Source organism: Typopeltis vanoorti, chromosome 6 (genome assembly GCF_054136105.1).
Source record: "Typopeltis vanoorti isolate ZY-2024b chromosome 6, IOZ_Tvanoo_1.0, whole genome shotgun sequence".
In the NCBI taxonomy this organism is placed as follows: domain Eukaryota; kingdom Metazoa; phylum Arthropoda; class Arachnida; order Uropygi; family Thelyphonidae; genus Typopeltis; species Typopeltis vanoorti.
Window position 1 is genome coordinate 92606991 of NC_143554.1, and position 25227 is coordinate 92632217.

Consider the following 25227-nt stretch of genomic DNA (forward strand, 5'->3'; position numbering starts at 1 on the left):
TTGAGTTGGGGTTTGTTTTCAGATTTGTTCCAGTAGCTGACTTTTCGCTGTTCGCCCTGGTTCCCTGCCGAAAACAACGGGGGCCTTGTTTAACCCGGCGACGCCCCAGCCGGCATGAAATTTTGTCATGTTGTACCATCATTTTTTATTTTTTTTTAACCAATAAAAATACAATTTGGTCGGCTAAATCCCAAATTGCCAAAAATATTTCGGCAACGTCACGTTGCCATTTTCAAGAACTTAAGAACAAGACACGTGCACGCAGGCACAACAAAACAGTAAATGAGGAAGAAGTCTGAAGCTATTATTTCTCCTAAAGTCCTGATGGGGCCCTCTAGCGAGCAATGTTAGTATTCTTGGGCGATTGGGTTGAAGGTCTTCTGATGTAGGTTTCCCAAATTTGAGGAAGTCTCATGCAGCCAAATTTGTTTAGGTTTGGATCGTTTCTTAGGGCTGAAGTTGATTCCATGAAAAGCCTTTCATATCTGTATTTGCTATGGTGTATTATCCTGGCTTTCTCCTACCGTATTGTATGGCAGGTATCCAGTGCATGGTCAGCAAGACCAGAGTGGCTGTATTGGTGAAACCGGATGTAGTCCTTGTGTTCTGAAATTCTGATATTTGCTGTCCTGCCTGTTTGGCCAAAGTAGGACAGCTTACAGCTGCAAGGGACCTGGTATACACCAGGTAGGTCTAGGGGGGGGAGGTTGGTCTTTAGTAGAGCGGATCAGGGATGCCAATTTTTTATATGGTTTGTAACAAGAAGTTATGTTTTTTTAGGATTTTTGTGATTTTTTACGAGGTGCCTCGGATATAGGGTATGGTGATGGATTTAGAGTAATCCTTGTTGTGAGGGAGGGAGGGGGTTGTGGTTTAATGGTTTCAATATTTTTTGGATTTTTTGGGTGGGGTAGCCATTGGCTGAGAAAGTGTTGAGAATGTGGTTTAGTTCTGTGGTTAGGGCATTGTCATTCGAGCAGATAAGTTTAGCCCTGTTGTTTAGTGTCTTAATGACTCCATATTGTTGTGAGGGGGGGGGATTGTTGGTGAATGTATCTGCCTGTGTGGGTGGGTTTTCTATATACTGAGAAAACCAAGGTTCCATCAGGCTGGGTGACTAGTGTGTCTAAGAAAGGAATGCAGTTGTTTTTTTCCTCTTCCAGGGTGAATTTGATTCTGGGGTGTTGGTTGTTTAAGTGTGTTAAGAAGGAGAGGAGTGCATCAGAGCCATGTGGCCAAATGGTTGGTTTTTGTGGGGCAGAGTTTAAGGCTTTCTCTTCAAAAGTCACCATATAAAAGTTGGACAAGGGTAGGGAGAGTGGAGAACCCATGGCTGTCCCCTCTATTTGTTTGTAGAATTTTCCTTGCCAAACAAAATAGCCTGAGTTCATTGTGAACTGAAATAGGGCTGTGATATCGGGAGGAAATTTAGCTTGGATTAGCTCTAAGGATTCTTTGAGTGGGACATTTGTGAATAAGGAGGAGACATCAAAACTGACCATTATATTAGTGTGTTTGAGTGTAAGGTTTTCTATGCTGGCTTTGAAGTGGGCTGAGTTTTTTATGTATGAAGGTGTGTTGCCAGTATAGTGTGGGAGAGCTTTGGTCAAATGTTTAGCTAGTTTGTATGTGGGGAAATCGATGCCATCCACTATGAGACGTAATGGCACATTTTCCTTGTGAATTTTTGGGAGTCCATAAATACGGGGGGGGGGGGGGGGGTATGGAGTTATATGGTTTTAATTTGTTAGTGATTTCCACAGGCCAAGAAGTGACCTTCTTAAGGAACCTGTGGAGTTTTCTAATTTGAGAGTTGGTGGGATTGTATGCAATAGGGAGGTAAGTGGCCCGATCTAACTATAGAGATTTCAGCTTACCTGTGTAATCTTTTTGGTTAAGCAATACTGTAGCATTCCCTTTGTCAGCTTTGGTGATTATTATTTTCTTGTTTTTCTTTAATTCTAATAGAGAATTAATTTCTTTACTGGGCATGTTGGTTTTAGGTGGTTTAGCTTTGGTCAGAACACAAGCTACATCCAGTCTAATATCGCTGGCGACGTGGCTTGGAAGGTGTCGAATCCCGCGCTCAATCCGTATCATGATATCCTCAGCAGGTATTCTTCTGGGCGCAATGGCAAAGTTGTGGCCACGTGCGAGGGTGTCGAGTGCTTCAGGTTTTACACTAAGTGACGACAGGTTAACTACCGTTTCGTTAGGAAGTTGCTGGTTCGAGATGGCGTCCTTTTTTAAATTTTCAAATTTTTTGATGTGTTGATCTCGTACTTTTTTAAATTCTTTCTCCGCTGCAGTGCACAAGATGTCGTGTAAAATCGACCAAATTTCGTGGCTTAAGGTGCTTGGAAGGTCATCTTCAAATGCCTGTATAGCTGAGTTAGCTTCACTCAGGAAATGGCGAGTGGCGGCAATTTGTTCTCTGAGTATGGCTTGGCTGGTACAGTTATAAATACGAAGTGCCTTTTGCGAAGAGAAACGTGCTTGAATTTCACACAGTTAGGGATTACCTGGTTATCCCGGCAGCGCTTCAGGAAGGCGAGACGATTCAGTTGTCTTGATAGCTTCAACTTCAGTTTGCCATAATGGCGTGCTTTACGTGCGATAACATCTCCGTGGATAATCGTAATTCTCGTGGAAAGGCTTAGACGTTGGTTATGCATTTTCACTATATAATTTAAGGAAATTACAACGTACTAGGATATACATTAAAATAAATTTCCAAACCTGAACAAATTTGGCTGCATGAGACTTCCTCAAATTTGGGAAACCTTCATCAGAAGACCTTCAGCCTAATCGCCCAAGAATACCAACATTGCCCGCTAGAGGGCACCATCAGGACTTTAGGAGAAATAATAGCTTCAGACTTCTTCCTCATTTACTGTTTTGTTATGCCTGCGTGCACGTGTCTTGTTCTTAAGTTCTTGAAAATGGCAACGTGACGTTGCCGAAATATTGAAATATATTAAAATTTATTTTAATGTATATCCTAGTACGTTGTAATTTCCTTAAATTATATAGTAAAAAAAAAAAAAAAAACATAAAAATTTGGCTACCCCTGATGTAGAGTATACATATATCCAAAATTATCTTGATTTGAAGCTGTGGGGGGGGACAAATAAATATTAGAAATTTTATCAAGTAGTCTTGATAGGTGACTATAAAGCAAAATTTATCCCATTTTGTTATTTTCATCCTTTTCAGCTTGGACAACCTTTCGAAAATAAAACTTCAATATTTTGTCGTATCTTTCAGCATATTTAGTATATCCACATATCAACACAATATTTAGGATCTCCTGGTTTGAAGTAAGCAGTTACATGTTGAGAGTTTTTACATGTGACAGCATTAATGTAGAAGTAGAATAAAACATTTAAAAAAGGTTTATTTACATTTATACCAGAAACTTGGCTAGGGACATGACATTGTATCACTAGGTTTTCGAAAGTTTTTTCACTTGGTTATGTTATAAATTACAGATGTCAAGAAATTATATTCTTGGTTTAATCCTTTATCCTAGTGTAAGTAAATGGTTTTTGTGCATGAAGTATCTTCACAACTGACTTGTATATAGAGACTAAATCAATTGTCTTAGTACCCTTAATGCAGAGCACCCCCCCCCCCTTTTGGACATTTATAATGCTATGCATTATGGGAAGAGCCACTACCTAGACTGGTTTTTCAATCTTTATTGAGGATAACTTCTCCAAAAACTCTGAGTGACCCAAAAGGATCACTCCTGACTCATCAAAATCTCATTGGTAGTTCTACTCAGTCATAGGCAAAAATCACCACCAAGTAGAGCTACTCCACTCTCCAGGAGGCAAGCAAGTCCAAAGATGAACATTAGTAAATATTATCAGGGGGAGCTAGTTAGAAGAGAGATATGTCCAAAGTTTCTGGCTTGACATAAAAAATTCACACAAATTTTAAAACGCTGTGTGTGATAGATAGTACCATCTATGGGGAGTTTAGTGTACTAATTCCAACTCTCTACCTGCGTCATTCAGTTTGAGGCACTCGTTTGACTAATGCATGGCATGCTAAGTAGTTGAAATGTTCAAAATTGAGTGCCATGCTGTGATAAAGTTTTTCACCAAAGAAGGGCTTTCTCCAAGTGAAAGAATGGGCTAAACAGTTTCATCTAGGAAGAGAGAGCATTGAAGATGATCCTCGTGATGGTCAACCTGTGGCATTGATGACTGAGGAAAATGTCTCTCTTGTTGAGGAAGAACTGCTCAATCACAGACAGTTGAAACTCAAAGAAATTTCAGAAAGGCTGGGGCTTTCTATAACAACCATCTTTTGCATCATTCACAAGAAGCTTCACATGACGAAGGTCAGTGCAAGGTGGGTACCCTGGCTTCTCTCTTCAGTTCAAAAGAGCATTGTGTGACCTGTTCTCACAAATTTTTAATGCTTTGCCAAGGGCATCGGAGAGAAATGCTGGAATCCATTGTCACTGGGGATGAAACCATGGTCCTTTATTATGATCCTCCTTTCAAAAGTGAATCCATGGAATGGCTCAAACCAGGCAAAGCACTGCCAAAAAAAGCCAAAGTCACTCAGTCCATCAAGAAGATCATTGCAACAATCTTTTGGGATTACTGGGAATTCTCTTGATTGACTTGAAGGAAAGGAATATCACTGTGAATGCAGAATATTATTCTTCACTCCTGCACAAACTGTGTGATGCCATAAAGGAGAAGAGACAAGAAATGCTGCATCATGGTGTTTGCCTGCTTCATGACATGCTCCAGTCCATACAGCTATTGTTGTGAAGGCTGCAGTGAAGGACTGTGGCTTCCAGGAGATTGAACACCCACCCTACAGCCCAGATCTAATACCCAGTGACTACTATCTCTTCTCAAAACTGAAGAAAGACCTCGAGGAAGAATTTGCAGATGACGATGAAGTGAAAGATGCAGTTTTAGTCCATTTTGCAGACAAAAGTACAGACTATTTTTTTAAGGGCATAGAAATGTTAATTCAAAGATGTGAAAATTGTGTTGAAGTAAAGGGAGGATATGCTGAAAAGTGACACAGTTGTTTTCTTTCTATCACCTCTAAAAGTTAATCAGGCCAGAAACTTATGGAACCACCTTCATACCAAAAGTTGAAGTAATGCAGAAATCATATATTTCCCATATACAAGTAGTCAAAAGGTGTCACATCTTATTATTACAATACGGTGGATTAGAGATAGATGTTGAAAGTTTTTTCACTTGGTTGTACTATAAATTAAAGATACCAAGAAATTATATTCTTGGTTTATTACTGTCCAATTTCTCCTGCTTCAAAATCTATTAACAACTAGTTTCTGCACCACTTGGAAACTTCTCAACTTATAAATGATCTGTACTGTATGAATTTTGTGAAGTCATTAGCTTCTATATACACCTAGTGGTGAAGATACTTCATATGGAAATATTGTTTACTTACACTTGAATAAAGGATTTAACCACGCCACCGTCAATATGGATAAAATACACCATTCCTCTACACTTCGTATCCATCATATATTTCAATGTAATATCAATGGTATTACAATTTTAATATGTACTTTGCATTCGTCGTAACCTGGACACATATGTCTTGGCAGGTTGGGTGGTTAACCAAGATATAATTTCTTCAATGTATAATAATAACCAAGTGAAAAAAAAACTTCAATATCTATCTCTAATCCAGAGCGTTTTAATAATAAATTAATTTTTAATAAATCAGAATTTAAATTTGTAAAGCAAACAAGCCTGAATTACATCTGGTTCAACTGACATTTTAAAAGGGTTCAAAGATACAGAAAAAAGAGTACACACCAAGTTAAAGCACACAGATTGACTGATGTGTATCTATGCCTTATGATGCACATAAAAATTTGCACCCTGCAAACCACTACAGAATAAAACAAGTTGTTGCAATGAACTCTACTGAAAACCGCACAAACTTTTTTTGGTTACCTGATAATTAACATTTATCATATTTTGGGAAGTTTAACACATTCATATTTATTTAAATTAGGTTAGTTTTTAAGAGTAGTTACAGGTTCTACAAGTATTTTCTGAACTTGTTGCAGATGGAGCATAATGTTTTTTTTTCCATTTGATTCTGTGTGAATTGTCCAAGGCATGGCCCCACACTTGATAGGGCTAATCATAGTCAAGATTACAGATATATTTCTTATATCCTAAGCAGATGGTGATTTTTCTTTCCATCTGACCACAGTAGCCTTACTTGAAGGAACAAGAAAACTAATTCACACACTGGGAACTGAGAGAGTGGAAGGAGCTGTTCTCTAGCAGAATGAATAAGGGGGTTTCAAGTTGGGGTGTAAAAGTAGTGCACAGATTTTATTATTATCATCTTTTTTTTCATTCTAGTTATTTCACACCAGATATAGGAAAGATTATCACTATTCCCTGTGTCCAGAATAAAATAACTAAGAGATCTAATAAGTGACTACCAAATATCACATATAATCATTCCTTGGTTTCTGTTGAGTGTGTTTTGTGAGTGAATAACCATTATACATTCTTTGATGTTGCAGGCATTGAAGTTGTCCTTTATATAAGGCATGGGAGCTCTTGTCGCATTCAATATTATGGTGAGTGTGGTAGAAGTGGAAAGCTAGGCCTGAGCTATATTCTTTGCTATTTACATCTCCAATATGTTCTTTTTGTCCAAATTTCTAAATGTTTGCCCCAAGTAAGAAAGGTCACAAGAACATGGAATATTATAAGGATGTTTATTGACCTAAGGACCACAACCCTTTCAATGTTTCATTTTTCTGTTGTTGTTTTTTTTTACTTTTGTATAATAGTTCACATTTATCCCTTTATTTTAATTTATTTTTTGTTCTTCCTAACCCAGAAGAGTCAGTATAATCATCTATACTACTGCTATGGCCTAATAAAGCCAAATGTCAGTTATTTTACATCACACATGTTTCTTTTTTGTCATTAAGAGTATTTATCTGTTATTATTATTACATGACACTTCCAAGGAATCCAAAGGCTCATTTAGGGAAGGACACCTACTCTACAACTCTGTCTTCAACAACCAGAGCAAACTGCAACTACCATCGTCACCTACCCCAATGCCATCTACTTCCCACCACTAGTATTTTCACAGACAATCACAAACATCCATGCCCACAGCCTTTTGGCTGGAGAGTAGATATGCTAACCACTTGGCCAACCAGGCTAGCATTTTTAATTATTATAATTATGTATAATAATACTTTTAATTAAAAATTTAATATATAATTATTAATTATAAAATAATATAACTATTTTACTACTAATATTTTGTGCAGTTTCTTCACAAAATGCCATTGTTTGTTTTATCAACAGATTTTCATTCCAAACTGTTCCACTATAATTATATATTTGGTTTAATCCTTTATCCAAGTGTAAGCAAACAAAGCTTGCACCTGAAGTATTTTCAGGACTGGGGCAACTTGTGGCAAAGGTGGTATAACTTCTCATCACTTGCCTTAGTATCCCAAAATGCAAAGCACATCTCTTTGAGGACATGTATAATGCTATGCATTAAGGGAAGGGTCACTACCCAGACTGGTTTCAACCTTTATTGAGGTCTCATCATTCGGAGCCAGACGCAGAGGTGGTGATAATAAGGTGGAAGTAATGGAGAAGTCATATTTCCATATGCGAGTTGCCAAAAGGTGTGACACCTTATTACTAAAATTCTCTGGATTAGAGATAAATTAATGGAAGTTTTTTTCACTTGACTGTTCTACCAATTATATATTTGAATTAATCCTTTATCCAAGTGTAAGCAAACAAAGTTTGCGCCTGAAGTATTTTCAGGACTGGGCAACTCGTGACAAAGGTGGTATAACTTCTCATCACTTGCCCTATTATTAAACAAAGCTTTAGATTAAACCAAGTATATAATTTCTTGGTATCTTTAATTTATAGTATAAACAAGTGGAAAAATTTCCAACAGAGTAATTTAATAATGTGTGACATCTTTTGGCAACTAATATATGAAAATATGACTTCTGCATTACTATGACCTTAGTGTCATCACCTCTGGGTCTGGCTCCCACTGAAGAGCCCTAAATAAAGGTCGAAACTGGTTGGTGACTTGATGCCAGGGAAGCAGAGTTTCTGACCAGGGCAATGAACGGCAGTGCTGTAGCCAATGAAGCTTTAACTGAGGCTCGGCTGTGGCGGTTACCCCTCAGATGAGATATGATCGTCTCTGCTCAGTGGTGGGGTGGGCCTGCCAATGGGGAGCCAACGCTGAAAGTTCTTCTCAGTGACGGGGTGAGCCTGTTGCTGAGTAGAACAACGCTAAGTTAAAAGATCCTTCAGGGTCACTCATTGTTGGGTGATCTGGGGATCATGAGTTTTTGGAGATATAACCCGCACATAATACAGGAAAACCAGTCTGGGTAGTGACACTTCCCTTAATGCATAGCATTATACATGTCCTCAAGGATATGTGCTTTGCATTATGGGATACTAAGGCAAGTGATGAGATGTTATACCACCTTTGCCACGAGTTGCCCCAGTCCTGAAAATACTTCAGGTGCAAACTTTTTTGCTTATACTTACTTGGATAAATGATTAAACCAAATATGTAATTGGTAGCGAAGTGAAAAAACTTCCATCAACTTATCTCTAATCCAGAGAATTTTAATAATAAGGTGTCACACCTTTTGGCAACTCGTATATGGAAATATGACTTCTCCATTACTTCCACCATATTATCACCACCTCTGGGTCTGGCTCCCGCTGATGAGACCTCAATAAAGGTCGAAACTGGTCTGGGTAGTGACCCTTCCCTTAATGCAGAGCATTATACATCTCATCAAGGAGATGTGCTTTGCATTATGGGATACTAAGGCAAGTGATGAGAAGTTATACCACCTTTGCCACGAGTTGCCCCAGTCCTGAAAATACTTCAGATGCAAGCTCTGTTTGCTTACACTTGGATAAAGGAGTAAACCAAATATATAATTGGTAGCCTAGCCAAGTGAAAAAATGTTCCACTATAATCTTTAAATTATATATTGCTCTTTGGAAATTGTGTTCCTTATCTGATATAATTACATAATCATCTGCAAATAACATTTATTTTATTATTCCAGAAAATTTTATACCTGCATTATTTAAAGTATTTCATTAACATAAATAGTAAAAAGTGTTGGAGACAGAGGGCATCCTTGTCTTACACCTTGATTTATAGATTGTTTTTCAGATTTTTTTAAATTTCATTATCTTTGTATATATTCAATATTGCCTATAATAAAATAATAGGTATGTTTATTTTTTTGTATATACGAGGGTTGTTCAATAAGTCCATGCAAAATCTAAAAGATGGCGCCACCAGTATGTATCGAGGTTATTTTTAGTTGCTGGCAACTGTTGGAGGATGGCACATACTAGGTTTCAGTCAGATAGATATATTACTCAGTTTGGCATTCATTTGAATCGATCAAGTACCATGATTTGTGAAAAATGGATGAGAAAGAATTTCGTGTAGTGATTAAACATTACTTTTTGAAAGGCAAAACAGCTCAGGAAACCAAAGCTAAGCTTGATAAACATTATGATGAGTCTTCACCTTCGATTAGAATGGTTTATAAGTGGTTTTGTAACATTCAAAGTATATCAGCACAAGTGATTCTGAACGTTCTAGATGCCCTGTTGAGGTCCCTACTCCAGAAATTATTGAAAAAATCCATGATATGGTGATGGATGATAGAAGAGTGAAGGCGTGTGATATTGCTAAGGCTGTGGGCATCTCAAATGACTGCATACATAATATTTTACATGAACATTTACATGTGAGAAAACTATCTGCAAGATTGTTGCTGCATTTGTTTTCACTGGATCAAAAGCGTCACCATGTGATTGTTGCAAAGGACAGCTTGAAGCTGTTTCAACAGAATCCAGAGGAATTTTTGTGTTGTTTCGTAACAGTGGACGAAACATGGATTTATCACTAGCAGCTTGAGACCAAGGAACAGTCAAAACAATGGGTTGCAAGCAAAGGAATCTGCACCAAAGGAAGTGAAAACCATTCCTTCAGCAGGAAAGGTTATGGCCACCCTCTTCTGGGATGCTCATGGCATAATCTTCATAAACTTCTTGGAAAAGGGCAAAACAATTACTGGAGTGTATTATGTGTCTTTGCTGGATTGTTTAAATAATGAAATAAAGGAAAAACGACCACACTTGGCGAAAAGAAGATTCTTTTTCACCATCTTTTAAAGGCTAGATTTTTATTTTCAATTATTGTTTTTATTCATTGTCCCATATATGTAAGTTTTTGTTTTTATGCTATTTATTGTATATCACTGGACTTTCATATTATGCCAGGTGTAATAAATTACTTCCATATTATACCATTTTTTCTCTGTCTTCATTTTCTACTAAGGTAGAAGCAGAGGAATTTTTTTAGGCTTTAGAGAAATCAACTGACACAATCAAAAAAGGAAAAGTGGTCCTTGTTGGGGATCTAAATAGCAGAGTAGGATATAATTGTTAGACATACAAAAATATTTTGGGAAAATTTGGAGAAAAGAGCAAAACTAATAATAACAGCAAATACCTGTTGGATTTCTGCTCAGGACATGGACTTGTTATTATTAACACACTCTTCCAACAAAAAAGTGTGCACAAATTCACATGGAAAGAAGAGGCAAGGAATAAGAAAAGTCTCATTGACTATGTTATTGTTGATGGTGATATTTTTTCCGTGGTGCAGGACACCAGAGTGTACAGAGGATTTGAAATTGGAAGCGATCACTATTTAGTCTTGAGCAGGATAAAATTGAATTTCATGTTGAAAAGAATAACATCTAAGAAAGTTTTAAAAAGAATAAAAGCTGAGCAGCTCTCAGATGTGATGTGAACTGTAGACTAAAGTACACAAAGATTATTGAAGAAAAAATGAAAGAGTTTGAGAACAGGAACCAAACCTTGGAGATTCAGTGGCAAGCTTTGAAGAAAACCCTGATTGATTCAGCCAGAGAGATATGTGGTGAGATCTGCAAGGATAGAAAAATCAGAACTCCATGGCAGACACAGGAAGTTAAAGAGGCAGTGAAGAAAAAGAACAAAGCATATAAAAAGTTCCTGCAAATAAGTCAGCTTTTGCTCTTAGAGAATACAGAGACGAATGTAGGAAAGCGAAACACTGTGTAAAACTAGCTAAACAAAAGTCATGGGAGGATTTTGGCAAGAACATAGAAAATAAATATCAAGAAGGTGGTAAGATATTCTGGAGGTTGTTGAAGAAGCTTAGAAATGGAGGAAAGAGTGCTGTAAAAGGAGTTAGAGATGATAAAGGTGACATGAAAACAGGAGAAAAAGATTACTTGAAGTATGGAGTAATTACTTTGAAAAATTGCTAAATGAAACAAGCAGTGATGACAGCATTGGTAAAAAAACACTGACCAGGCATGCAGTCAGGAATACATATCCATACTTGAAGTAGAAAAAGCCATCAAAAACCTGAAATGTGGAACGGCAGCAGGAGTAGATGATATTCGACCAGAAATGCTCAAGTGTGGAGGTATAAAAGTCTTACAGTGGCTGCACTGCATAGTTCAGAAAGCCTGGACAGAGGGATGAATTGCAGATGATTGGAGTAGAGCTCTCATAGCACTCATATATAAAAAGAGAAATAAAACTGAATGTGAGAATTACAGAGGTATTTCCCTACTGAGTGTTCCTGGGAAGATTTATGCAGAAACAGTTGAGAATGATTGTGGACGGTAAGCTTAGAGAAGAACAAGCTGGATTCAGGCCAAATAGAAGCTGTCAGAATCAGATTTACACTTTATGACAAATCATGGGAATATAACAAAGATCTGTTTAAAGTTTTGTAGATCTGGAAAGGGCATATGACAAGGTGACAAGAGAGAAGCATATTCAATATGCTACAGTTATATGGTGTCAATGGGGCATTATATCAAGCAATACTTAGTCTTTATTTGAGTTGTAAGTCAGTAGATTGAATTGAAGGAAGTACAAGAACCCTTGATCCTTGTAATTTTCTATTTTTCTTTATTGTTGTTTTCCGAATTTTTCTATATTATTAATTTATTTTCATTCATATCTCCAGATAATAAAACATAATATAATTATCTATTATATTAATTATTTTTTCATATATTTCTTGTAACTGTTTGTAAAAGTAATTTTCTTCTTCTCTTCTTTCTTTGGGGCATAAGCTCCAACAACTGTTAATTTTGCTTTATTTAATTTTAATCATATCTATAATATTCTTTCATTTATAAAATGGGTTATAAAATAACCCATTTTATTTTCAAAATGAAAATAAAATGGGTTATTTTATTTTCATTTTATATTTTCCTTAAAGTGTTCGATTAGGCTCTAGTCTATCACATCTGAGTAACTTGACTTAATGTTACATAGTGTGGTTAATCTTTTTTGCTTATTAGTCTATAATGTCTCAGTTATGTATATTCTCTGACTGGCTTGTCAATCTTGCAAGATTGAAAACTAAAAGCCTTTCCTTACAGCCTCCATATGAAACGTGATAACTCATCTTTGTTTGAAAACCCCTATAAATGTTCTTTGTATCTTAGATGTTAATCACATCCAAAGGACATTTTCAAAATAGCTGTTGAGCTCCTAGAAAGTATGTATTGGAAACATTAATGATTGTCAAAATCAAAAAACATTTAAGTCATGTAAGTAATTTGCTGCCGATTCACTTAAAATTTAGTGAAGCTTATTAAAAAAAATAAATGGAATAAAAAATATTTCTGACAACACAGTTAACGGTCCCTTTGTAGAGAGCAGTTTCTAATGATAAACATTTTATGATCATTCCTGTATCTATATCTGCACGTATAGCTTGTCAAAATTGTCATTTATAACTCAGCCTCAGCCTTCAAAAAGTTTGTTGTCTTCTTTTTTCTTCTCACCTCTACATCTTCTAGTATTCTCTCAAATTCATCTAACTTTAGAATTCTGTTCTCACATTCACAGTAGTTACATTAAAAATCTCTCAAAATGCTTGATGTTTTTCAAAACGGGATAGTTGACTTAAAAGATTCTCTCTCTCAGACACAGACTTAATTCGTTTACTCCAAATGCTTTGTGATATACATTCTGTTTTTGCCTTATTCCTTTTCTGTAGATATTCATGCTGCTCTACCAAATTAGCCACTGTAATTTCTCCGCTTTCCTTCTGAGCTGTTAAAACCACTAACACAACTGCTGGTTAATAATCTTGTGCAGTTCAGCTTCAAATGTGTCAAACCAACTTCTCATCCTCTTTCGTTCCATATGCCTCTGCTCTTTGGAACAGCTTTCTTCGCAGTGATTTTCCCAAGAAACACAACAGGTTCCTTTTTTTCTCCTTAACCATTTGTCCACATGTATTTTGGAACTTCTCATATAGGATTGATATATAAAGAGTATTTATTAGAGGTTATAAATAGTATCGTAATTTGGTTATGCTAGTTCTTAAAAATCTTAAGTGAACTATTGTTAAGTGTCTTTTCAGTTTGAAAAAAAATAGTTGTAGGTTTGTTTTATATTGATACTGTGTTAATAATAATTTAAATGATTTATGACAGAGTTCATTGTTTTTGCATGTTATCAACTTTGAGTTTTGTGGGCATAATGATTTTTATTCATTGTATGACTTGCTTCTGATCAATTAATAAGACAGTTATGTATATTAGGTTTCATTTATTTATTTTGATAGGCAGAGCAGTCCTATAAATTGAATCCAAAACTTTTATCTCAACTTCAATATTGTGAAGAACATGACATTCCATGGGCAATAATAATAGGCGAATCTGAATTACAAAGAGGAATTGTTAAACTTCGTAATGTAGAAAGTAGGGAAGAAGTAAGTATTTCTCATGTTACTATCACTTGCCAAATCACAGTTTTTAGAAGCATTATATCAGTGGTTGCAAAAAAAAACATTTATAATTATTAGCTGAAAGTGCAAATATCCTCTCTTGTACATTAAAATCATCCGTATGTGTTAACAGTCATAAGTATGTGCACGCACACACACACACACACACACACACACACTTTTTTTTTTTTACCATCACCTTGAAAGGTTTAACCCCTACTGGCCGAGGTGGATGAAATAGCCAGACAACTCCAGAATTTTTCATGGATCAAAACTTCATCGGCATTCTATCTTTTATCAAGTATTTACCCTTCTCCGCTGTTAATCCCTTAACGGTGATTTTAGAGCCATTAACTGTGGTGGAGGGACTTTTGAGTCACTTGTCTTTACATGTACTGTGGTACTTGGAATTTGCTTTACTGTACTAGGATATTTGATTGTTTTTTTTTCTTTTCTTTTCCTGCACAATTTATTGTCTCTTTCCAAAAATAGAAATTTCACATCTGCCAAAATAAATAATCAGTCCTGAAATGACTACAGATTTTGCAATGAATATTTTAGTAATAGTAAATTTCCTTCACTTTACTGAAAATATAGATTCTTTTCGCGAATTTTCAAATGTTTGCTTGCATTTAAAATATTTTGTCAAATATTTATATTTTTAAATAACATTTAGTGAAATAAATATGACATTTGGCTTTCTTTCTTTGCAAAATACCTTTATATGGATCGTCACATTTCAATTTTAGGAAAGAATTTTTTATTTATTTATTTATTTTTTATGAGCAACAAATGATTATAAACTGCATTACTCGGTTTTATTTTATTTTTTTTTATAGGATGCACATTACTATAATATCCAGTGCTTAACCATAGATATGTTGAAAATATAATAGGAAGGATATCCTGTATGGAATGATTCACAATTTGCGCTCATTTTTAGGATTTTTTTACTGCAACTCCCCCCCCCTCCTGGAACATAGTTACATAACTACTTTAAATTTCTACTGGTTTGAAAGCTTTCAGACAGTATTCAAAATCTCTTATTTCAGTTTATCACTTTGAACAAAGGAAATAAAGCGATAATATTGTTGTATATTGGAAACTTCTAATTCTTTGCTTCTATGTATGTATGCACATATGTATTTATGTTACCCAATATACTTATGCTGAGAAAAATCTGAAAACATTTTTAATTCGCTCAAATTATGACCTTCTTGAATATAACGAATAACAGTTATTACGAACAAATATATGTGGTCCCATGGAATTCATTATAACCGAGTTCTACTGTATATGGAATTACAAGGGAGGGGGGATTATGAAGAGCTCAGGAGACAGCTTGCAGGTGTAGTATGGAATGAGGAGTTAGCTGGAAAAGAGATCAAATGCAGCTTGAGGAATTTTCAAAAACTATCTAGTAGATGCAATGTCTAAATGTATTCCAAGAGATTAAGCATGCAATACAGAGAAAAAGGTCATTATGGAGGCATAAGAGAAGTGGAAATAATCAATTCCATGAGGATTACAAAGACCAGGCAAGGCGACTTGGTTGGTGAGGGTAGCTAAAAAGAGGTATGAACAACAGTTAGCTAATGAAGCCAAAAAAGAATCCTAAGGAGTTCTTTCAATATGTAGCCAGCAAAAGAAAGAATGATTATGGAAGGATGACATTGAAAAATTTATTAATTTTATTTATTTGATTTGATTCAAAGTCTCTGTATTCACTGTATTTAATTTTTTTCTTATATTTACTTTATTTCTTTTATCTTACTTATTTATCTTATTTACTTAACTTATTTTAATTGTCATAACGGTGAGTGTAATCTCGTTGCTTGAAATAGTCTTTCACCTTTAATCCTTTCAGTCTAACAATTTATTCCCCCCTCCCCCAAGGTCATAACTATGCTACTTCACATGTATGTAGTTTAGAATTTAGGAATTGCCTCTGGCTGGAGCCAATTCCTTTGTCTAACTTGCTGGCTTTCTCTCACACTGATCTTTGAAAATGTATTTGTATTTTACGACTGTGCCATCAGAGATCATGTAGAGGAATTGTTCATCTTTTCTATACATGCAGGAGAAATATCTAGTAAACACGGAAATATCTCTAAAAATTAATTTCTAAGTCAAGCAACGTTTTGAATCTTACTGTAAGTCAGTCGTGGTTACTCTTACTTTTAAGGTCATACAGGTTCTATCTTTTTATGAGAAGTGCATTCGTTGGTAAGGCAGAATCAGGCAAGTTATTTGACAAGCAAAACAATTTATTCATGTTAAATTAAGGTACAAATAAAGGTTAATACTACACATACAAAAATTATCTGGTTCTAATTTACTCAACAAAATGACATGGAAACAATGTAAATCATGTGACTGGCTCTCCACTCAATAAATTAAACATTTCTCTCTTAAGCTTAATGACGAATGCCATAAATATGCTCATACATAAATCAGACACTGAACAGACTTATACTCATTTTAAATTAATTTAACTCAGACTGTAGATATTATTAGGCTTAACTAAAACTTTCGCATACAATTCCCCTTTCAATATATAACATTAGCTAATTCCTCTGAGCTCTGCAAACTACTTCACAATTACTTAGAAGGGTGGCTTTCCGTCTTTACTACTGTTCTTCATTTTAACAAACTATAAAATCGGCAATCTTTGCCATAAATTTCACATCTAGGAAAGTTCTACATAAAATCTTACTTGCTACTTTGTCATCCAGTTCATTATACAAGAACCTAGAGATCGTTGACACATTCTTCTTTCCGATAAAATCCACAATCAGGCACTATTTCACGACATCGATGATACTTCACACACAGAGATAGTTCAAGGAACTTAGCCGTGAGATTTCTGGAGTAGATCATCACTGCTATTACGAACTTCCTAACATCGTCGGACTTCTGCTGGCAGGCCGTGGATCCCCGTCCTTGGAACAGAAGGACACAGGAAACTCTTCATAGCGAGAGCAGGAACAGAGAGCCAGAACAGGAAAAGCCAAGTCCTTTTTCCTCGATTCTTCTCCCTTTTATTCTGCTCTCCTGACCTTGGAACTCCTACATATTGAATCGTCCAGATTGTCTTGGAGGGGGGGGGTCTTCTTCGCCACCCTGCGGTCGCTGAGTTAAAACAGGAAACCCCGTACTTCGTTGACCTTCGTGAGTTGCGCTATCCTCAGGTCTTACATTTATAATGTAAGACCCTCTCTGAGTTATTTGAGTACTTTGTTTGTACAATTTTCTTATAACAATTTATTCTAACATTTTTCCAGTTTAATTTAATACAGCATAAATGAGTTAAGTATTAATCAAATTACAAGTATATTATGTTGATTTTATTTCCTAAGTAAAATCGGTATAGAAAAAATTTTATTCTAAACATTTTATTCTTGCATATATAAAATCTTGTATAGAAGATTTTATTCTAAAACCTTCTATAGAAGATTTTACAACATTGATTGGAGAAAATGGTATAAAGACAGCTGTTGCAGAAGGTGTGGTTGGAGATACTTAATGTGCAGTTCATAAAGATCTTTCAATCTTGTGAATGTGACTTTATGGAGAGATTGAGCAGTTGATGATGAGGAAAATATAAATAAGGCTGTGGGACTTGATAATATATCGCCACATGTTCTGAAGGAATGTGCCAGGCAGGGTGACCACTCAGCAAAAATATTTTGTACTAACTTATGCAGGAAAAAGGTACTAGATCTAAGAAAAAAAGTACTAAATTTTTATTTGCTTTTGTTTCATTCACTCTATTTAGGGCATTTTACGATATTAATATCTGATTATCATAGATGAACTCAATGTAAAACTGCTAAATTAACACATGTATAACAAATATGAAAAGAAAAAAAGTCAAAACTCACCTCATTGTAGTCATCTATGAGTCCAAGAGTTGCAGTTGTCAATCATCATAATAGACGTAATCAATTGTAACTCTAGGCACTTCACATGTGTATTAATTTACCATATAATTTTTAGTCTCATTTTAGTGTTTAAAATAATGTAACATTAAATTTTCGGTTATTTATTATGCTATTTACATATATACAGGACCCACAAGAAAAACACTGGAAGTATTTATTCGTTATTTTTATCAGATTTTGCTAAATTAATTAACTCTTCAGAAATAGTAAAATCTGTGGCTGATGAATATTTTAATTTTTCTTTTGTCAAAAAGAGTTTATTCATCAAAGGAGTTTTTTTTTTTTTTTTGAGATTTCATTGCGTGAATCTACAGCCAACGCATTTTTTTATAAGATAGTTACATTTAGTGCGTCCACACTATTTTCTTAGCAATTTCACTATCAGGAGCGATTGTTTTCAATAGAGTTGGAAGAGTATCCAAGCGACAAAAGCAAATTGTGTTCAGCATCCAGGGCCGTTCCGTTGGTTTGCGACTCCTGAGTGCAAAATTTTTGTGCCCCCCCCCTTTCCATCAAAAATTAAAGGATCCCGAAGTACAATAACACGTTACGAATCATTTTATTACACTGCACATTAAGAGGAATGTATGTTAAAATAAAGAAAAAACACAAATAGTAAAAAAAAAGTTATTTTTATATAATAAACAAACATACTCCTGTAATGTAACATGGAACACGACAAGAAAAGAAGAAGAGACTCTCAGAATAACTCGGCGTACAATGGAACTTAGGATTTGTAACATCAACAAAATGGAACATGTTAGAATCATGGAACTAAGAAAGAGATCTGATAACTAATATTTAAGGAATTGACAGCGTATACTAGAAATATAAATTAAATAAACTTTAATATATACTTTCCGATATTTCGGCAAACGTCACGTTGCCATCTTCTTGGAAACTTACTACAAAGACACGTGCACACAAGTACTAATAACAGCAAATGAGACTGAAGCTAGGAAGCTAACGTTTTCCTAAAGTCCTGATGGTGCCCCCTGGCGGACTATATTGGTAGTTCTTGGCCTTTGGGCTGAAGTTCTTCTGATAAAAGTTTCCCAAATTTGGGGCAGTCTCATGCATCCAAATTTGTTGAGGTTTGGCATGTTCCTAAGGGCCGAGGCTGATTCCATGAATAGTCTTTCATACTTGAACTTGCTGCGGTGTATTACTGTGGCTTTCTTCCATCTTATTCTGTGGCGAGTATCCAGAGCGTGGTCTGCAAGCCCAGAGTGGCTGTACTGGTGAAATCGGATGTAATCCTTGTGTTCTGAGATTCTGATATTTGCTGTCCTGCCTGTTTGGCCAAAGTAGGACAATTTACAGCTGCAAGGGACCTGGTATACACCAGGTAGGTCTAGGGGAAGTGGTTGGTCTTTAGTGGAACGGATAAGGGATGCCAGTTTTCTATGTGGTCTGTAACAAGTGGTCAAGTCATGTTTTTTTAAGATTTTATTGATTTTTTTCGAGGTGCCTCGGATGTAGGGAATGGTGATGGATTTAGAGTAATCTTTTTTGTGAAGGGGAGGGGGTGGTGGGTTGTGGATAACTGGGTTAAGGATTTTTTGGAGGGGGTAGCCATTGGCTGAGAAAGTGTCACGGATGTGATTTAGTTCAGTGGTTAGCGCTCGATCATTTGAACAGATTATATTTGCCCTGTTGAATAATGTCTTAATAACTCCATATTGTTGTGAGGGGGAGGTGATGAGATTGTTGGTGAATGTATCTGTCTGTATGGGTGGGTTTTCTATAAACTGAGAAAACCAAGTTTCCATCAGGTTGGTGGGTGACTAGTGTGTCTAGGAAGGGGAGGTTATTGTTTTCCTCTTTTTCCAGGGTGAACTTGATTCTAGGGTGAACTTGATTCTAGGGTGTTGGTTGTTTAAATGTGTTAGGAAGGAGAGGAGTGAATCCGGGCCATGTGGCCAAATAGTGAAAACATCATCAACGTAGCGAAGCCATATGGTAGGTTTTTGTGGGGCTGAGTTTAAGGCTTTCTCTTCAAACGTCTCCATGAAGAAGTTGGCCAAGGGTGAGGAAAGTGGTGAACCCATGGCTGTCCCCTCTATCTGTTTGTAGAATTTTTCCTGCCAAACGAAATAGCCTGAGTTCATTGTAAACTGAAATAGGGCTGAGATATCGGGAGGAAATTTAGCTTGGATTAGCTCTAAGGTTTCTTTGAGGGGGACATTCGTGAATAGGGAGGAGACATCAAAACTAACCATTATGTCATTATGTTGGAGTGTAAGGTTTTCTATACTGGCTTTGAAGTGGGCTGAGTTTTTTATGTGTGATGGTGTATTGCCAGTATGGTGTGAGAGCGCTTTGGCTAAATGCTTGGCTAGTTTGTAAGTGGGGGAATCAATGCCATCCACTATAGGACGTAATAGCACATTTTCTTTGTGTATTTTTGGGAGCCCATATATGCAGGGGGGGTCTAGAGTTATAGGGTTTTAGTCTGTTGGTAATCTCCACAGGCCAAGAAGTGACCTTCTTAAGGAGCCTATGGAGTTTTCTAATTTGTGAGTTGGTGGGATTGTAATCAATGGGGAGGTAAGTGGAACGATCTAATAATAAAGCCTTGAGCTTACCTGTGTAGTTTTTAAGATTGAGTACCACAGTGTCGTTCCCCTTATCCGCTTTGGTGATCACTATTTCTTTGTTTCTCTTCAATTCTTGTAGTGACTTGTATTCACTAATGGATATGTTGGATTTTGGAGGTTTTGCTTTATTGAGAACACAGGCTACATCCAATCTAATATCATTGGCGATGTGGTTTGGAAGTTGGCGAATCCCGCGTTCAGTTTGGATCATTAATTCCTCGGCCGGTAATTTCTTAGGAGCAATGGCGAAGTTGTGACCACGTGACAGAGCGTTGAGTGCTTCAGGCTTCAAGGTAGCTGAAGAAAGGTTAACTACAGTGTTGGTTTGTAGTTTAGGTTTGGACGCCGAGTTCTTTATTATTTTATCAAACTTGTTGATATGTCGGCTCCGTATTCGTTCAAATTCTTTTTTAGCTGCCGTACACGAGGACGTCACGTAGGACTGACCAAAGCTCGTGATTAAGCATATGTGAAAGCTTATTTTCTAGCGTTAAATCAACTTCTTCATGGAGACGCTTGAAGAGAAAGCCTTAAACTCAGCCCCACAAAAACCTACCGTATGGCTTCGCTACGTTGATGATGTTTTCGCTAATTGGCCACATGGCCCGGATTCACTCCTCTCCTTCCTAACACACTTAAACAACCAACACCCTAGAATCAAGTTCACCCTGGAAAAAGAGGAAAACAATAACCTCCCCTTCCTAGACACACTAGTCACCCGCCAACCTGATGGAACCTTGGTTTTCTCAGTTTATAGAAAACCCACCCATACAGGCAGATACATTCACCAACAATCTCATCACCCCCCCCCCCTTCACAACAATATGGAGTTATTAAGACATTATTCAACAGGGCAAAAATAATCTGTTCAAATGATCGAGCGCTAACCACTGAACTAAATCACATCCGTGACACTTTCTCAGCCAATGGCTACCCCCTTCAAAAAATCCAAAAAATACTTAACCCAGTTATCCACAACCCACCACCCCCTCCCCTTCACAAAAAAGATTACTCTAAATCCATCACCATTCCCTACATCCGAGGCACCTCGGAAAAAATCAATAAAATCTTAAAAAAACATGACTTGACCACTTGTTACAGACCACATAGAAAACTGGCATCCCTTATCTGCTCCACTAAAGACCAACCACTTCCCCTAGACCTACCTGGTGTATACCAGGTCCCTTGCAGCTGTAAATTGTCCTACTTTGGCCAAACAGGCAGGACAGCAAATATCAGAATCTCAGAACACAAGGATTACATCCGATTTCACCAGTACAGCCACTCTGGGCTTGCAGACCACGCTCTGGATACTCGCCGCAGAATAAGATGGAAGAAAGCCACAGTAATACACCGCAGCAAGTTCAAGTATGAAAGACTATTCATGGAATCAGCCTCGGCCCTTAGGAACATGCCAAACCTCAACAAATTTGGATGCATGAGACTGCCCCAAATTTGGGAAACTTTTATCAGAAGAACTTCAGCCTAAAGGCCAAGAACTACCAATATAGCCCGCCAGGGGGCACCATCAGGACTTTAGGAAAACGTTAGCTTCCTAGCTTCAGTCTCATTTGCTGTTATTAGTACTTGTGTGCACGTGTCTTTGTAGTAAGTTCCCAAGAAGATGGCAACGTGACGTTTGCCGAAATATCGGAAAGTATATATTAAAGTTTATTTAATTTATATTTCTAGTATACGCTGTCAATTCCTTAAATATTAGTTATCATGTTTAACCAGCGTATAAGCCTCTCAACAAGAATAAGAAAGAGATCAGGCATAAAAGATATGGTAACTGCAGTATATGAAAGCAGGATGAGATAGGCAGGTCACATCGCCAGACTCAGGAATAACAGAGGAACATATAGAATATTCAGCTGGCAACAAGAATAAAGAGAAAACCAGAAAGACCACCTACAAGATGAGAAGATCCACTAGTGAAATCTATGGGGATAACATGGAAGAGAGAAAAGATCGAGATCGTTGGAGGCATCTTTGTGACCTGCACTCATGGAGAAATCCTGAGTGAAACACAAGTCCATCAAGAAGAAAACTCAAGAAATTCCTAGAATGTTTGTTCACTGTGCTGAGAGCAGTGATTAAAGTAAGTTATGTTGAAGCTCGGGTGCTTAAGGGTCAAAGCTGCATAACTGAGAGGAGACCTCCACATAGCCTTTAAAGGAATGCGGAGAACAGACCAGGGCTTCTGACCTAATGTGCGATCCTCACCTTCCCGTGTTGCATCCTGTTCGGTATCTACTTGGATACTGAACGAACGAGGATGAGCTGGCAATTTGGGATTTAGCCGACCAAACTGTATTCTTATTGGTTAAACCAAAATAAAAAATGATGGTACGACATGACAAAATTTCATACCGGCTGGGGTGTCGCCCGGTTAAACAAGGCATCCGTTGTTTTCGCTAGGGAACCAGGTCGAACAACGAAAAGTCAGCTACTGGAACAAATCTGAAAACAAACGCCAACTCAACATCACCAGAGTTAAAGATCGGTACTATCAATATAAGAAGCCTGAATGGCAAAGAAATGCAGCTAGCTTAGCAATTAGATAAGTACCAGATCGAAATAATAGGGGTGACTGAAACAAAAAAGACAAAAACTGGTGAGATCTTTCTGAGCAATAAATACAAAATGTTATATTCAGGCAATGACAATCAAGGAAAAGAAGGAGTAGCCATAGTATTCAACACAAAATACGAGGCTAATCTTCTTGAATGGCAGTCAGTCTCAAGTAGAGTAATGTGGGCAAATATGAGAATGGGGAACTGGACAATGAGACTTATTTGTGCCTATGGTCCCACAGAAGGTTCTACTAAGGTAGAAGTGGAGTAATTTTTTGACGCTTTAGAAAACGCAACTGACACAATGAAAAAGGAAAAGTTGGTCCTTGTTGGGGATCTAAATAGTAGAGTAGGAAATGATTGTGAGACATACAAAAATATTTTGGGAAAATTTGGAGAAAAGAGCAAATGATAACAAAGCTAATAATAATGGCAAATATCTGTTGGATTTCTGCTCAGGACATGGACTGGTTATTACTAACATCATGTTCCAACATAAAAATGTGCACAAATTCACATGGAGAGAAGAGGCTAGGAATAAGAAAAGTCTCATTGACTATGTTATTGTTGATAGTGATGTTTTCTCCCTGGTGCAGGACACCAGAGTGTACAGAGGATTTGAAATTGGAAGTGATCACTATTTAGTCTTGAGCAGGATAAAATTGAATTTCATATTGAAAAGAATAACATGTAAGAAAGTTTTAAAGCGAATAAAAGTTGAGCAGCTCTCAGATGTGAACTGTAGACTAAAATACAGAAAGATTATTGGAAAAAAAATGAAAGAGTTTGAGAATAGGAATCAAACCTTGGAGATGCAGCGGCAAACTCTGAAGAAAACATTGATTGATTCAGCTAGAGAGGCATGTGGTGAGGTTGTCTGCAAGGATAAAAAAATCAGAACTCCCTGGTGGACACAGGAAGTTAAAGAGGCAGTGAAGCAAAAGAAAAAAGCATATCAAGAGTTCCTGTCAAATAAGTCAGCTTCTGCTCTTAGAGAATACAGAGACAAATGCAAGAATGCTAAACACTGTGTAAAACTAGCTAAACAAAAGTCATGGGAGGACTTTGGCAAGAATATAGAAAATAAATATCAAGAAGGTGGCAAAATATTCTGGAGGTTGTTGAAGAAGCTTAGAAATGGAGGAAAGAGTGCTGTAAAAGGAGTTAGAGATAATAAAGGTGACATGAAAATGGGAGAAAAAGATATCCTTGAAGTATGGAATAATTACTTTGAAAAACTGCTAAATGAAACAAGCAGTGATGACAGCACAGTGGTAAAAAACACTGACCAGGCATGCAGTCAGGAATACATATCCGTACTTGAAGTAGAAAAAGCCATCAAAGGCTTGAAATGTGGAAAGGCAGCAGGAGTAGATGATATTCGACCAGAAATGCTGAAGTATGGTGGTATAAGAGTCTTACAATGGCTGCACTGCATAGTTCAGAAAGCCTGGACAGAGGGACGAATTCCCGATGATTGGAGTAGAGCTCTCATAGTACCCATATATAAAAAAGGGAAATAAAACTGAATGTGAGAATTACAGAGGTATTTCCCTACTAAGTGTTCCTGGCAAGATCTATGCAAGTATACTTGAGAAATGGTTGAGAAGAATTGTGGAAGAAAAGCTTGGTGAAGAACAAGCTGGATTCAGGCCAAATAGAGGCTGTCAGGATCAGATCTTCACTTTACGACAAATAGTCGAGAAATGGGAATATAACAGAGATCTGTATTTAAGTTTTGTCGATTTCGAAAAAGCATATGACAAGGTGCCAAGAGAGAAGCTATTCAATATGCTACAGTTATATGGTATCAATGGGGCATTATATCAAGCAATACTTAGTCTTTATTTGAGTTGTAAGTCAGCAGTTAGAATTGAAGGAAGTACAGGAAGTTGGTTTAATGTTAAATCTGTTGTGAGACAAGGATGTACATTATCCCCTCTGTTATTCATTATCTATATGGATCACATTATGAAGGAAAGTGGTATTAAACATGATATCAAAATTGGAGATGTTAATGTCAGCTCTTTGCTTTCCGCGGACGATGTTATACTTCTAAATAAATCCGCTACAAGTTTGCAAGATTCCCTGACTAAATTGAATAACTGTTGTAATAGATATGGTATGAAGGTCAGTATTAAAAAGACAAAGACAATGAAAATAGGCAGAATCATTGAAAATGTCAACTGTGTTGTGAATGGAGAACCTGTGGAACAA

At 36.7% G+C, this 25227-nt stretch overlaps 1 protein-coding gene across 1 annotated transcript in view; it reads left to right on the forward strand.

Moving 5' to 3' along the window:
• The window catches only part of LOC150105708 (histidine--tRNA ligase, cytoplasmic-like), a 190507-nt gene that overhangs the window by 160234 nt on the left and 5046 nt on the right, over window positions 1–25227 (forward strand). Inside the window, exon 12 of the mRNA XM_090394308.1 lies at window positions 13729–13875. Coding sequence (XP_090250434.1) covers window positions 13729–13875 — 147 coding nt within the window. The remainder of the gene's footprint in view (window positions 1–13728; window positions 13876–25227) is intronic.